This window comes from Lampetra planeri, chromosome 2 (assembly GCF_965212315.1).
Source record: "Lampetra planeri chromosome 2, kcLamPlan1.2.h2, whole genome shotgun sequence".
NCBI classification, from domain to species: Eukaryota; Metazoa; Chordata; class Hyperoartia; order Petromyzontiformes; family Petromyzontidae; genus Lampetra; species Lampetra planeri.
In genome coordinates this window covers 22,307,506-22,321,012 of record NC_136108.1, presented here as the reverse complement: position 1 = coordinate 22,321,012, position 13,507 = coordinate 22,307,506, and the positions used below count along the sequence as shown (strand labels likewise).

Genomic DNA, 13,507 nt, shown 5'->3' with positions numbered 1-13,507 from the left:
GTCGCTGCGAACGGGGGTAGCATGGGTATTGTGGGCCAGGTGGATGCTAAGATATCTATTGGGGATGTGTCGGCCTCGGGCGTTGTGTTAATATCGAGATCTTTGGCGGTTCCTTGTTTGTTAGGCACCGATTTTTTGGCTAAGATGCCCATTTTGATCAAAATCAATGAGAATTGTATTGAACTGCCGGGGGGCCGTCAAATCTCGTTTCTGCCGTCGCCCTGGGGGCGACCTGCTTCGGCCGTACAAGTGCAGGCGCTGTCCGTCGCATCTGTGGACATCCCACCTGGTACACAGATGCTTATACCCTTGCGGTATCGGAAGCCCCTGCCTGATCGGCTAGGAGCAGTAGGGGTCTTGTTGTCACCGTCCGCCACGATAACAACCGGGTTGGCGTTAGTGGGGGCACAGACCATCGTCCGGCCGGATCAATTACCGTTTTTACAGGTGCTTAATGCGGGGGGGGAAAACGTCCGTGTTCCGGCCGGTACGGTTGTGGCACATGCCACTACGGCGTTTGCGACGCATGATTGTCCGCATAGCCGGGGAGTGGTTGCTGGGGTTTCCGAGCCAAGGGGTTCGGACAATCGTTGGGTTGCTGACTTATGTGACGGAAATTCTTCCCTGTCCATGGAGCAACGTGGTGCCCTGCGTAAATTGTTGTTGACATATTCCGATGTGTTCAGCTCCGATGATTTGGATTTGGGCCGCGCATCGTTGCTTTACCATCACATTGAGACGGGCGATGCTGCCCCTATTCGATTAAATTCGCATCGGATGAGTCCTGCGGAGCGAGAACACGTGCGGGGGGCAGTGGAAGACATGTTGGCTGCGGACATTATATCGCCATCTAACAGCCCATGGGGCGCTCCGGTCGTCTTGGTTAAGAAAAAGGATGGCAAATTGCGATTTTGTGTTGATTTCCGGAAATTGAATAAGATATCGGTGGCAGATGCGTACCCCCTGCCGCGTATGGATGACTCCCTCGACGCATTGTCGGGGGCTAAGTTCTTTTCCACACTGGACCTCTCTTCGGGATTTTGGCAGCTTCCCCTTGACGAGTCCTCACGGGAGAAAACCGCATTCCGTACGCCGCAGGGGTTATTTCAATTCAACTGTCTCCCGATGTGATTGAATGCGGCCCCTGCTACATTTCAAAGATTGATGGAGCTCGTTTTGTCGGGGTTGCAGTGGGAGACGTGTCTTATATATTTGGATGATATTATTGTCTTCAGCCGCACATTTGATGAACATTTGACGCGGCTGGAGACAGTGTTCACGAGGATGCGTTCTGCCAAATTGAAATTCAAACCAAAGAAATGTCACCTACTGCAACGGTCCGTCCGCTATTTGGGGCACATTGTGAGTGCTGAGGGGGTGTCCACGGATCCGGAAAAGACGGCGTGCGTCCGGGATTGGCCGACTCCGGCCACCGTGGGGGATGTTCGGCGGTTTTTGGGATTTGCCTCGTATTACCGAAGATTTGTGCCGGGTTTTGCGACAATTGCGAGGCCCTTGCATCTCCTTACGGGTAAAGGACGGAAGTTTGTTTGGGGACAGCCGGAGGAGGCGGCTTTTCGGAGTCTGCGTGATCTATTGACCACGGCCCCAACATTGGATTATCCCGATTTCGATCACCCATTCATTCTTGATACGGACGCGAGTGACACGGGTATTGGGGCGGTATTATCACAGTCTAAAGGGGGTGTAGAGCGTGTCGTGGCGTATGGTAGCCGAGTCTTGTCTCCTGCGGAAACCCGCTACTGTGTCACTCGCAGAGAACTATTGGCGGTTGTTTTTTTCCTACGGCAATTTCGACCATACCTCTACGGTCGTTCTTTTATTGTCCGTACGGATCATGCGGCCTTGCAATATGCCCTTAAAATTGACCAGCCATCCGGACAGTTGGCACGTTGGTTGGACACGCTACAGGAATTTTCCTTCCAAATTCAACATCGGAAGGGAGTGCGCCATGCAAACGCTGACGCACTTTCCAGATTACTGCGGCGCGCCCCTTGTAAATGTGCGTCGGGGACGCATAGGTGTTCGCCGATTCCAAACCCCCCTCAGCCGCTTACGTTGGCCGTCGAGAAGTCGGACACTCCGATGGAACCGGGACCGGCTGACGGGGTTTTGAATCTGCCGTGGTCTGTCTGGATCCGGGAACAGATGATGGATGAGTCGTTGGTGTCCTTGCGGAAGCGGTCTGCTAGGGACAATGGGAGTCCGAGTACGGCTGTGGGGCCGCAAACCGCTCTCCGAGATGGTCTGCTTATGTGGCGGGAGGGGTTCCGGGAACGTTGGCGCCTGGTGGTACCAACGTCCTTGCGATTCGAGTTGATTAGAACCCTCCATTGTGACACTCTCTTACATTTAGGGGTGCAGAAGACCTTGTTGACGTTGCAACGTCATTATTTTTGGCACGGCATGGCGACAGATGTCGTAGGGCACGTGCGCGCGTGCCCTGCGTGTGCACGACGTAAGCCGCCGAAACATCCTTACGTGCCGCCTCTCCAGTCAATTCAGGTGTCTCGAGTCAATGAATTGGTGGCACTGGACATATTGGGACCTTTTCCACCATCGGCGAGGGGTAATAAATATTTGCTGGTAGGGGTTGAGTACCTCTCCCGTTGGCCGATGGCCTGGCCGTTGCCCGATCAGTCGGCCGCGGCCATTACCGACGCCTTTTTGTTTGGGTATATTATGGACAAGGGGGCGCCTGAGAGACTCCTCACGGACCAGGGCAGGAATTTCTCTTCTAAATTATTGGCGGAAGTGTGCGCGGGCCTTGGGACTAAGAAAGTACGCACATCCCCATACCATCCGCAGACAGATGGTATGGTTGAACGGCTGAACAGGACATTGTCTGCCATGCTTTGCCATACCGTGAGCGAACAACAATCAGATTGGGATCTGCACATCCCCGGAGTGCTTTCGGCGTACAGGATGACGCCGCATGCGGCTACAGGGTATTCGCCGTTTTACCTTATGTATGGTCGGGAAAACGTGCCGCCGGTGGATGTGCAATTGGGAACTGGGGTGAAGGGACCTCGTAAACCACTTCCTGAATACATTCAGGACACGGTTCGCCGAGTCACGGAGGCGCGGGAGAATGCCCGCGTGGCTACGGCCAAAGCCCAGGCCCGGAACGAGCGGTATGCGCGACGGTCCGAGGGGGAGTGCCCCTGGAAGGTTGGGGACCTAGCCTGGCTTCATTGTCCACAGGTACGTCCGGGAACCTCTCCGAAATTGTACAAACCCTGGCATGGTCCCGTACGCCTCATTGCGGTTCCCAACCCACAGTCAGCACGCGTCCAAATTGGATCTCGTCGCTGGGTTGTGCATACGTCGCGCTTGAAACCATATGTTGCTCCCTTACATGATGCGTCATCCCCCAATGTTGCCTTGCCGGGGTCTGTTGCTGCTGACTCTCCCCTGCCTGCGTCCATTGATCTTGCTAGAGCGCCTGTCGTACCTGTTCCAGACAGGCCGGCCGTGACATTGCGGGGGACGAGGGGCCCTGCTCGGAGGACGCCTGCCAGGTCTGCGGGACCTTCGAGCCCTGCAGCCTTTCCGACCCAGCTGCAGGCACGGTCACGGGACAAGCCCAAGACTGATTCTTTAGGGACACGGGACGTTGGTGGACTTCCAGCTGCGACAGGGGGATTACCCCCTGTCATTCCTCGACTTTCATCGCGTTCCCGTTCTGCGAGTGGGCCGCCGACCGTCCGGGACGGGCCGGCGACCCGCACACGTTCCAAATCGCTTACGTTTCGTTGATTGTTGCTGTGTTGTTATCTTTTTCTTACAGTTGTATTTATTGCATGCTTTTTGTACGTTCGTTGATGTTAATTGCGTTGTTGTTGTTGTTCTTGCTGTTACATTGTATGCTTAGTGTCCTTTAGGGGGGAAGGTCGATTCGCCGCATTACGATTTGCTATTGGTCAGCCGAGGTCGGCTGGGATTTTTCTACGGGGGAGGGTGGTGTAATGCGGGCGTAAGCGACCTTCCGGATGTGACGTCACGGGGGGTGGAGCCATGTGACGTGGGTGGAAGGTTCGGGTCCTTAAGCGGGTAAACTGGAAGGGGAAGTCAGTCGGGGTGTGAGCGGAAAAGAGTGAGGCCACGCGGGCGAGTGAGAAGAGGGGGGGGCACCGACGGCCATCGGGAGCCAACCCCGGAGACAGGAGGAAGCTACGGAGTGGTGTGCAGCTGCGGAGAAGACAGCCAGAAGGGCTGCGTGTTAGAGGCAGCGGTGTGGCTGCCAGGTGTGGCGGGAGAGAAGAGGGAGAGACAGCACAAGGCTGTCAGAGCTGCAGAAAGGACGAAGGAGAGAGGAGTTGCAGCGAGTACAGCCAAGGGGGGCTGTGTGAGAGTAACAGCAGCGGGGCTGCTGTTGTGGACCGGGCCGACAACGGAGTCAGCACCGTGGAGAAGCTACAGAGTAGAGACAGCCGTGTGGGAATACAGTACGAACCGAATAAAGGACACTGAGCCAGACATCGTGGTCCAGTCGTTTATTACAGTAGTATCCACTGACTATAGTAGTAACTACTAACTCTATAGCAGTATCTACTAACTCTATAGTAGTATCTGCTGGCTTTATAGCTGTATCTACTGACTCTATAGTCGTGTCTACTGACTCTGCAGCAGTATATACTGACTGTAGTGGAATCTACTGACTAGTATTATATATCGACTCTATAGTAGTATCTACCGACTATTGTATCCACTGACTATCGTAGTAACTACTAAGTCTTCAGTAGTATCTACTGACTCTATAGTAGTATCTACTGACTGTAGTAGTATTTACAGACCGTAGTAGTATATACTGACAGTAGTATCTACTAACTATACAGTAGTATTTACTGACTCTAGATTTGAAGCTTTCATGACTGCAAGGATTCATACTCTTAGTTCTTTCGGTAAAGTCACGTAGGTAAAAAATTAAATTAATAAAAATAAAACAATAAAATCACGACGTTTCGGAGGCAACACAAGTCTCCGTCATAGCCAGATTTGCTGCATCAAGTGAGGGAGGGATTCAAGATGCAAGCTCTTAAGTACCAGTTAAGGGGGGGAGGAGAGGGGGGGAGGGGCTTATCAGAATGTGGTAGCCAATGAATGGAACGTATCGGGAGGGGGGGGCGGGGCTAAAAGAGGGACGGGGTACTCGTGGTCGTGGACGTGTTTGTGCGCAGTCACTGTGGATGTACATAATAGAAAAGGAACGAAAATGCCCATGTTTATACCAGTGTTGGCTGACAATAAAGAGAGTACTGTTAAACGTTAGGGATGTTAACACTCGGTAAAGTAAAATAGTGCCTGTCAGATAAGATGGTCCAAAAATGTGTAATTAAATATTTTTTGCATGGTTGATAACATCTTTGCAATGATTACTAAGTTTGTACCCATCATCACGGTTGAAATTATGTCTGTGTTTGTATATTTGAATGGCTTTGTGTACAAACCTTTGATGGTAGCCAGAGGGTTTGCAGAGTACCTTAGTCTCGGAGAAAACAATGATCGACAACGGCGGAAGACTCAATTTTGCCGTGTTTCAAATCTGACTTGTGCTCGCGGACACGATCAGAGACATGACGTTTCGTTTCCCCAATGTAACAGTCACCACAGCTGCAACTCAGTTTATAGACTCCAGGGTATTGCAAGTCAGGGATGACATCCTTCACAGATGGAATTAGATCACGGATTTGATGTACTGTACTGAATCGGACTTGGATCTTATGTTTGTTTAGAATTTTGGAGATATTTTTGGTCACGCCTGCTATGTATGGTAACGTGACAGTTTTGATCAGAGTTTCAAGTGGCTGTTTCTGTATGGTGGGAGAAACAGCTTGGCGGATGGTGCGTTCAGAGTATCCGTTCATCCTGAGGGCCCGATGTACATGTCTCAATTCACTGGCCAGGTGGTGTTGGTCAGAAATGCCATGAGCTCTGTGGTATAGCGTTTTGATGAGAGAATTTTTTTGAGATGGGTGGTGGTGGGAATCCGGTTTCAAGTAGGAATCCACAACCACGAGTACCCCGTCCCTCTTTTAGCCCCCCCCCCCTCCCGATATGTTCCATTCATTGGCTACCACATTCACATTCTGATAAGCCCCTCCCCCCCTCTCCTCCCCCCCCCTTAACTGGTACTTAAGAGCTTGCATCTTGAACCCCTCCCTCACTTGATGTAGCAAATCTGGCTGTGACGGTCCCACCTGATGACGGAGACTTGTGTTGCCTCCGAAACGTCGTGATTTTGTTGTTTTATTTTTATTAATTTTAATTTCATTTTTTACCTACGTGACTTTACCGAAAGAACTAAGAGTATGTATCTACGGACTCTATAGTAGTATCTAATGACTATAGAAGTATCTACTGAATGTATAGTCGTATCTAATGCCTCTATAGTAGTATCCACTGACTATAGTAGTAACTACTAACTCTATCGTAGTATCTACTGACTCTCTAGTAGTATTTACTGACTGTGTAGTATCTACTGACTCTATAGTAGTATCTGCCGACTCTATAGTAGTATCAACCAACTCTATAGTAGTGAATACTGACTTTACAGAGTATCTAATGACTATAGAAGTATCTACTGAATTTATAGTCGTATCTAATGCCTCTATAGTAGTATCCATTGACTATAGTAGTAACTACTAACTCTATCGTAGTATCTACTGACTCTATAGTAGTGTAGTTTCTTGAATCACGGACGAATAAACTCCTTTGAGGTACACATTGTTTATTGTCTTTCTTCGACACGGTCGCTAACACACAAGGGGTATGCGGTCCCCTTACCCGTTAACCTGAGGAGGTACAGCCTCCGGGCGTGGTGGGACCTACACACAGCCTATCTGCTAACCTAAGGAGGTACAGCCTCCAGAGTATACCCGCATAACCTAGCGTCCTCCGGCTGGGACCTAGGGGAGGCTAATTGACCCACCGCTGGCTCGGTGGGTCCCCGACCTCTGGTCACGCAGAGCCTCAGCCCTTAGAAGGGCTGGAAGGCTGGGACCCAGGGTCATGCCTATCCAGGACCTATTCTCCCCTGACCACTGGAACACTGAGCCTCAGCCCTTAGAAGGGCTAGAAGGCTTGGCCCAGGGTCCTATCTTCTTCAGCCCGGGCTTCGGTCTTTGTGTATGGAGAACTGAGCCAGAGCTCTCAGCGCTCTGGCTTTTATACTGGTTCGTGGCTGGGCTTGTCCAATCCCACGTTACTTTGTGGACCCTTCTGATTGGTTATTCCCAATCTGTCGTTTTGATCCTCTTTCACCTTATCTGACCCTTGGCCGTTTGTCTGGCGGGAATCTGTGATTACGATCCGCTCTCACCTTTCCTGACCCCGACCGTTTACCGAGGGAGGCAACGCTGTACCGTAGGTCCCCGAATAATGAGTAGCTATCACCTCTACAGAAGTATCTGCAGACTCTATAGCAGTATCTACTGACTCTATAGTCATAGCTATTGACTCTGCAGCAGTATATACTGACTATAGTGGTATCTACTGACTTTATTATGTGCTGACTCTATAGTAGTATCTACCGACTATAGTAGTAACTACTGACTCTACAGTAGAATCTCCTGACTCTACACTAGTGTCTAAGTACAGTATTATTTACCTACTCTATAGTCGTATATATCGACTCTATAATAATATCTATTGAGAATAGGAAAACCTATTCTCAAAGACGTACACCCCCCTCCAATATCATCTGGTCACGTGTCGACAGGTCAACCAGCGTATAATGCCCCAATGTAACCCTGGCTGGCTGACACTTCCTCTCGCTCCCTCATCGGGAGCCCGCACCGCACATGGTATGTGGTGCCTCTGCGCGAACCAGCGCTGACCCAAGCCCCACTAGGGCTGGTACTATGCCCAGTAACCGGACTGCACATAATGACAACATATTATCCACCGTGGCCTCGCAAGCCCGGCACCACACAGTGACATTCACAGTCACTACATATATTATTGGAGTATGTTTTTTGCTTGCATTCTGACCACAAGTAATGCAGACATTATTTATTGTAAAAGGTTTCAGTTTTGTGTTTTAACATCTTAACACCTGTTTTGTTGCCAGAAAAAAAGGGGAAAACCTATTCTAAAATTTTGGCACTGGCAAAGGAGGTCCCATGAAGTTTCTATTGACTCTATAGCAGTTAACTACTAACTTAACAGAGGGCCGTGGTAAGGCCTAGTCCCGTGCAGAGCCCCCAACCTCTGAACCGCTATCCCTCCCCCCACCATCCCTCCGCATGACAGTAGTAGTATCTACGGACTATAGTAGTAGCTAGCGGCCCTATAGTAGTAAGTGCACACATTTGGGTGGGGGGGGGAGACATCACACTTTGAAGAATTTACCTCAGCGTTGTGTTTTGTTGTTGCATTTTGAACGCGAATAACAATTTCCCCCCCCCCACCGAGTCAGCGTTCTCGCGCATGCGCAGATGCGTGCTTTGGCGCGCGCTCAGCGTAGTAATATAATAATAAACAGTGATAAATTGTTAATTTAACTACTTTACATTTAACAGATGGGAAAAATAAATCGCGATTTGTCGGTCAGGGGCTTATTGCGTCGAACGTGTGTAGTTTGTTGAAACGCAGCAGTTTGTTAGTTAAATGCAGACAGACGGACAGAAAAAAAATACTTTTCGAGGTAAGATTTTGATCATTTGGGCACATCGTTTTTTATTCAGGTCTTGGTTTGCAAGAGCTTGGATACCTTAATGGCCACGAAAACAAATGGTATTTTCATAGCCTATAAAATTTGGACGTCGTTAGTTTTGTTTAAGGATCTTGATTTATTGTGGCCATGTGGTCGATGGTAGAAAACGCCAGACTTATGAATGAACTGGAGTATCAATCTTTTCTCGAACTCCCACCTCCACTGCATCCCAACACTATACAGCAAAAGACAGTGAGGCAGTGTTTGCTGTGAGGCGTACTCAATCTTCACGTTTTTTAAAATCTGTAATTGTGGAATGCTTTGATGCTGTCTGTGGGCCGAGTCGCACCTCCGATTAGTACGGTTGGCTACGTACGGTGCCAAATAAGTTCTACATACATATGTAAGGACAGTACGGGGCCTAATGGCCACAAATAAGGATTGCAGCTGAGGACAGGCAGGGTCAAGTGAGGTAACTGGGTGAGGAGTCACTGCGGGAGGAGGGGTGGAACGCACGAGGTGTTAGTGAGGCTAAGAAATCTCCAACAGGAGAGAGTTCAGGAAAAGGGTCGTGGCCGAGCCGAGCGGAGATAAAAAGGCATCGCGGAGTGGGGCTCGAAGCTGCCGTGGGGAGTCCGAGTCCCGACCGTAGTCGCTGTCATCGCTGTTGATCACCCTCATCGTCTTGGAAGGTTGGCGAAAGACGTTATATATCTACACCGTGGCTATTATATTGACTCCTATATAGTCAGTCAGCTATGTTGTGAACGTCATGTAGCAGCTACATAGTCACCCAGTTATAACATAGTCAACCTGCGTCCATCTAATAACACGTCATGAAGTCGGGTGGACTGTATTGTATAATATATATAACTTAAGAAGACAGCGTCTCTGAGTGCTACATTACACATACGTACGAGTCACCCTTGAAAAAAGTGCTTCTAAGCTCAATGGGCTTTACTCGGGAAATAAACGCTTGATTCTAATATATTTGCATGGCACTTGCTCAAGAACATGTTGGAAAAAATAACATGCTTCATTGGTGACAATAAAATCTCTACTGTATTTGAACACGTTGAAAGGACTGCTTGCAAAAGTTAATTGTGTATGCGTGTGTGTATGCAGGAAATGGAGGCAGGGATAAGGCTTTCGATGCTGGGATGCTTTGTGTTGGCTTCTCTCATGTCATCTGCTCAGCCTCAAATGATACATGGTGAGGTCATCCATCACTGTATTTCCCTACAGCTTGCATCAATAGATTTTTTCATGGCAACATAATTAATGCCATTATTTTGTACTGTATTTTCAAAAGCAAATATTCTGTTCTACCACATTCATATTTCCAATGCAGCAACTTATCTTTTTTCATTTGATTAAATATTGCTTATTTTATTTCGTTAATAAGGCATGAAGTATTAATAAAAAAATATTTGTGTGTGTTTAACTTCCATTTTGTATCACACGTTGAGCAAAACTTCTGAAAAGTAATGATAAAGACCTTTGTAGATCTGCTCATGGCCCCATTCTCATAGCACAGGGCTCTCAAGAAGGTGCTGGCCTATTTCACATACACAGCCTGCAGTAGTTTCTCAGTAGGGGGCGATGTTGCTGTGTGTAATTCCAATTGGGTAATTTGCAGATTAGTTTTCAAACTTGGTAAATTCGGACCGTGACACCGGAGAAAGCGACCAACTCTCCTCGAATTACATCACAGGAAACATCGCCTTCTCAGATTTTTTTTTAATGTGTCCCATTACAGACCTTTCATTGATTGATTGAAGCAGATGGCGCGTAGTATTTTATGGTTAATACACCGGCAGTAACGGCCACACGGGGGCCCGACAGGTGGATCCTGTTACCCACGTTCATCCGTGCATTTTCCTGGACTCCTTGAGCCGAAGTGCGAACAAACAGATCGTAGGACAAATTCGCTGCCACTTCTGGGCACCTCTTACCCACGTGAAGGCTTGTGTTGGGGATACCGTATCCGGGTGACTCTTCTGGGAGAAAGTCTCTGATAATAGGAGCACTATGGGAACCTCATTTGCCAGTAAAAATATGATAATTGGTTCTTTACCCTTCTATCTGGCAACAAAACTGACACCTTTTTTTTACAAGGAGTCATGTTTGCATAGACCGCAATACCTGCAGTCATAATACAAACAAAAGATAATGTGCACTGTCCTTAAAGTTGATTGATCCACACCCGAGACAGCTTTCCTTAGAGCCTAGTCTCATATGGGTTGGACCAGATGACGCCAAAAGGCGCACAACTCAAAGACAATGCACCATCAGAGTATGAGAGCTCGGGGCAAGCATCTACACTATGGGAACCTCATTTGCCAGTAAAAATATGATAATTGGTTCTTTACCCTTCTATCTGGCAACAAAACTGACACCTTTTTTACAAGGAGTCATGTTTGCATAGACCGCAATACCTGCAGTCATAATACAAACAAAAGAACATAACTCTGATAATGTGCACTGTCCTTAAAGTTGATTGATCCACACCCGAGACAGCTTTCCTTAGAGCCTAGTCTCATATGGGTTGGACCAGATGACGCCAAAAGGCGCACAACTCAAAGACAATGCACCATCAGAGTATGAGAGCTCGGGGCAAGCATCTACACTATGGGAACCTCATTTGCCAGTAAAAATATGATAATTGGTTCTTTACCCTTCTATCTGGCAACAAAACTGACACCTTTTTTACAAGGAGTCATGTTTGCATAGACCGCAATACCTGCAGTCATAATACAAACAAAAGAACATAACTCTGATAATGTGCACTGTCCTTAAAGTTGATTGATCCACACCCGAGACAGCTTTCCTTAGAGCCTAGTCTCATATGGGTTGGACCAGATGACGCCAAAAGGCACACAACTCAAAGACAATGCACCATCAGAGTATGAGAGCTCGGGGCAAGCATCTACACTATGGGAAGGGTAAAGAACCAATTATCATATTTTTACTGGCAAATGAGGTTCCCATAGTGTAGATGCTTGCCCCGAGCTCTCATACTCTGATGGTGCATTGTCTTTGAGTTGTGCGCCTTTTGGCGTCATCTGGTCCAACCCATATGAGACTAGGCTCTAAGGAAAGCTGTCTCGGGTGTGGATCAATCAACTTTAAGGACAGTGCACATTATCAGAGTTATGTTCTTTTGTTTGTATTATGACTGCAGGTATTGCGGTCTATGCAAACATGACTCCTTGTAAAAAAGGTGTCAGTTTTGTTGCCAGATAGAAGGGTAAAGAACCAATTATCATATTTTTACTGGCAAATGAGGTTCCCATAGTGTAGATGCTTGCCCCGAGCTCTCATACTCTGATGGTGCATTGTCTTTGAGTTGTGCGCCTTTTGGCGTCATCTGGTCCAACCCATATGAGACTAGGCTCTAAGGAAAGCTGTCTCGGGTGTGGATCAATCAACTTTAAGGACAGTGCACATTATCAGAGTTATGTTCTTTTGTTTGTATTATGACTGCAGGTATTGCGGTCTATGCAAACATGACTCCTTGTAAAAAAGGTGTCAGTTTTGTTGCCAGATAGAAGGGTAAAGAACCAATTATCATATTTTTACTGGCAAATGAGGTTCCCATAGTGTAGATGCTTGCCCCGAGCTCTCATACTCTGATGGTGCATTGTCTTTGAGTTGTGCGCCTTTTGGCGTCATCTGGTCCAACCCATATGAGACTAGGCTCTAAGGAAAGCTGTCTCGGGTGTGGATCAATCAACTTTAAGGACAGTGCACATTATCAGAGTTATGTTCTTTTGTTTGTATTATGACTGCAGGTATTGCGGTCTATGCAAACATGACTCCTTGTAAAAAAGGTGTCAGTTTTGTTGCCAGATAGAAGGGTAAAGAACCAATTATCAATAGGAGCACTTTTCAGACACTTTGTGGGTCACTTTTTCCTATCCACAAGAGTGCTACGATAACAGGAAGACTCCAGCATACAGGTGATAAGAATGTGCGTGGCTCTCTTAGGGCGAATGGGCGGTACGAAGCATGGATAGTAGGTAGTCGAAGTAGAGGATTTTTACTGATTATACATTGTTTATGAGAATCGTAGAAAACCAAAGAATGGGGATTCTAGACACAGACCCAGCACGTGAACGAGCTCTGGGTTTTTGGGAGGCGTTTTGGCAATGGGAACGGCCATAGCAGCGGCAGTACTGCACAATGCCGCACATGGCCTTGTTGGGGAATGTGTGCAGTTTACATAATCATTTAATCCACAATAATGCACTTCATTCAGCTCCAGTTTTCTTAACGTTTTTCAGATTATGTATGATGTGCCGCTTCCCGCATCCAATGATGAGAGTTTTTGTAACTTGGACATCACCTTCAATTCCAGTAGCACAGTACTGTATATGTACTCTATATGAACCTAACACTTTGGTGACATTGTTTCGTTGCAGGATGCTTGAACCCAGAAGCTGACCTTGTTTTCCTGGTCGATGGTTCCTGGAGCATTGGAAAAACAAATTTCGAGGAGATCCGAAACTTCTTGCTGGCCGTTGTGAGAGGCCTGGAGGTCAGGCCCGAGAAGGTGCGGGTGGGCATCGTCCAGTTCAGCTCCGAGCCACGCACCGAGTTCCAGCTCAACAGCTTCTCATCCCAAGGCGCCGTACTGGACGCCATCGCCAAGATGCAGTACCAAGGGGGTGGCACCCGCACGGGCATGGCGCTCGACTTTCTGATAACCAACCATTTTGTAAATTCGGCAGGCGGCCGAGAAGGAAGTGTGAAACAGGTCATGGTTTTGATCACAGACGGAACCTCTCAGGTAAGACGGTTCGGAAAACTGAAACGGCTTAACGTATA

General features: G+C 47.9%; 1 protein-coding gene across 3 annotated transcripts in view; it reads left to right on the top strand.

Moving 5' to 3' along the window:
• LOC144729887 (collagen alpha-3(VI) chain-like) overlaps positions 1-13,507 on the top strand; it is a 135,309-nt gene that overhangs the window by 23,051 nt on the left and 98,751 nt on the right. For all 3 annotated transcript variants that reach the window (XM_078610368.1, XM_078610369.1, XM_078610367.1), the window contains exons 2-3: positions 9,803-9,890; positions 13,102-13,469. In XM_078610368.1, coding sequence (XP_078466494.1) covers positions 9,806-9,890; positions 13,102-13,469 — 453 coding nt within the window. In that variant the 5' untranslated portion in view covers positions 9,803-9,805. The remainder of the gene's footprint in view (positions 1-9,802; positions 9,891-13,101; positions 13,470-13,507) is intronic.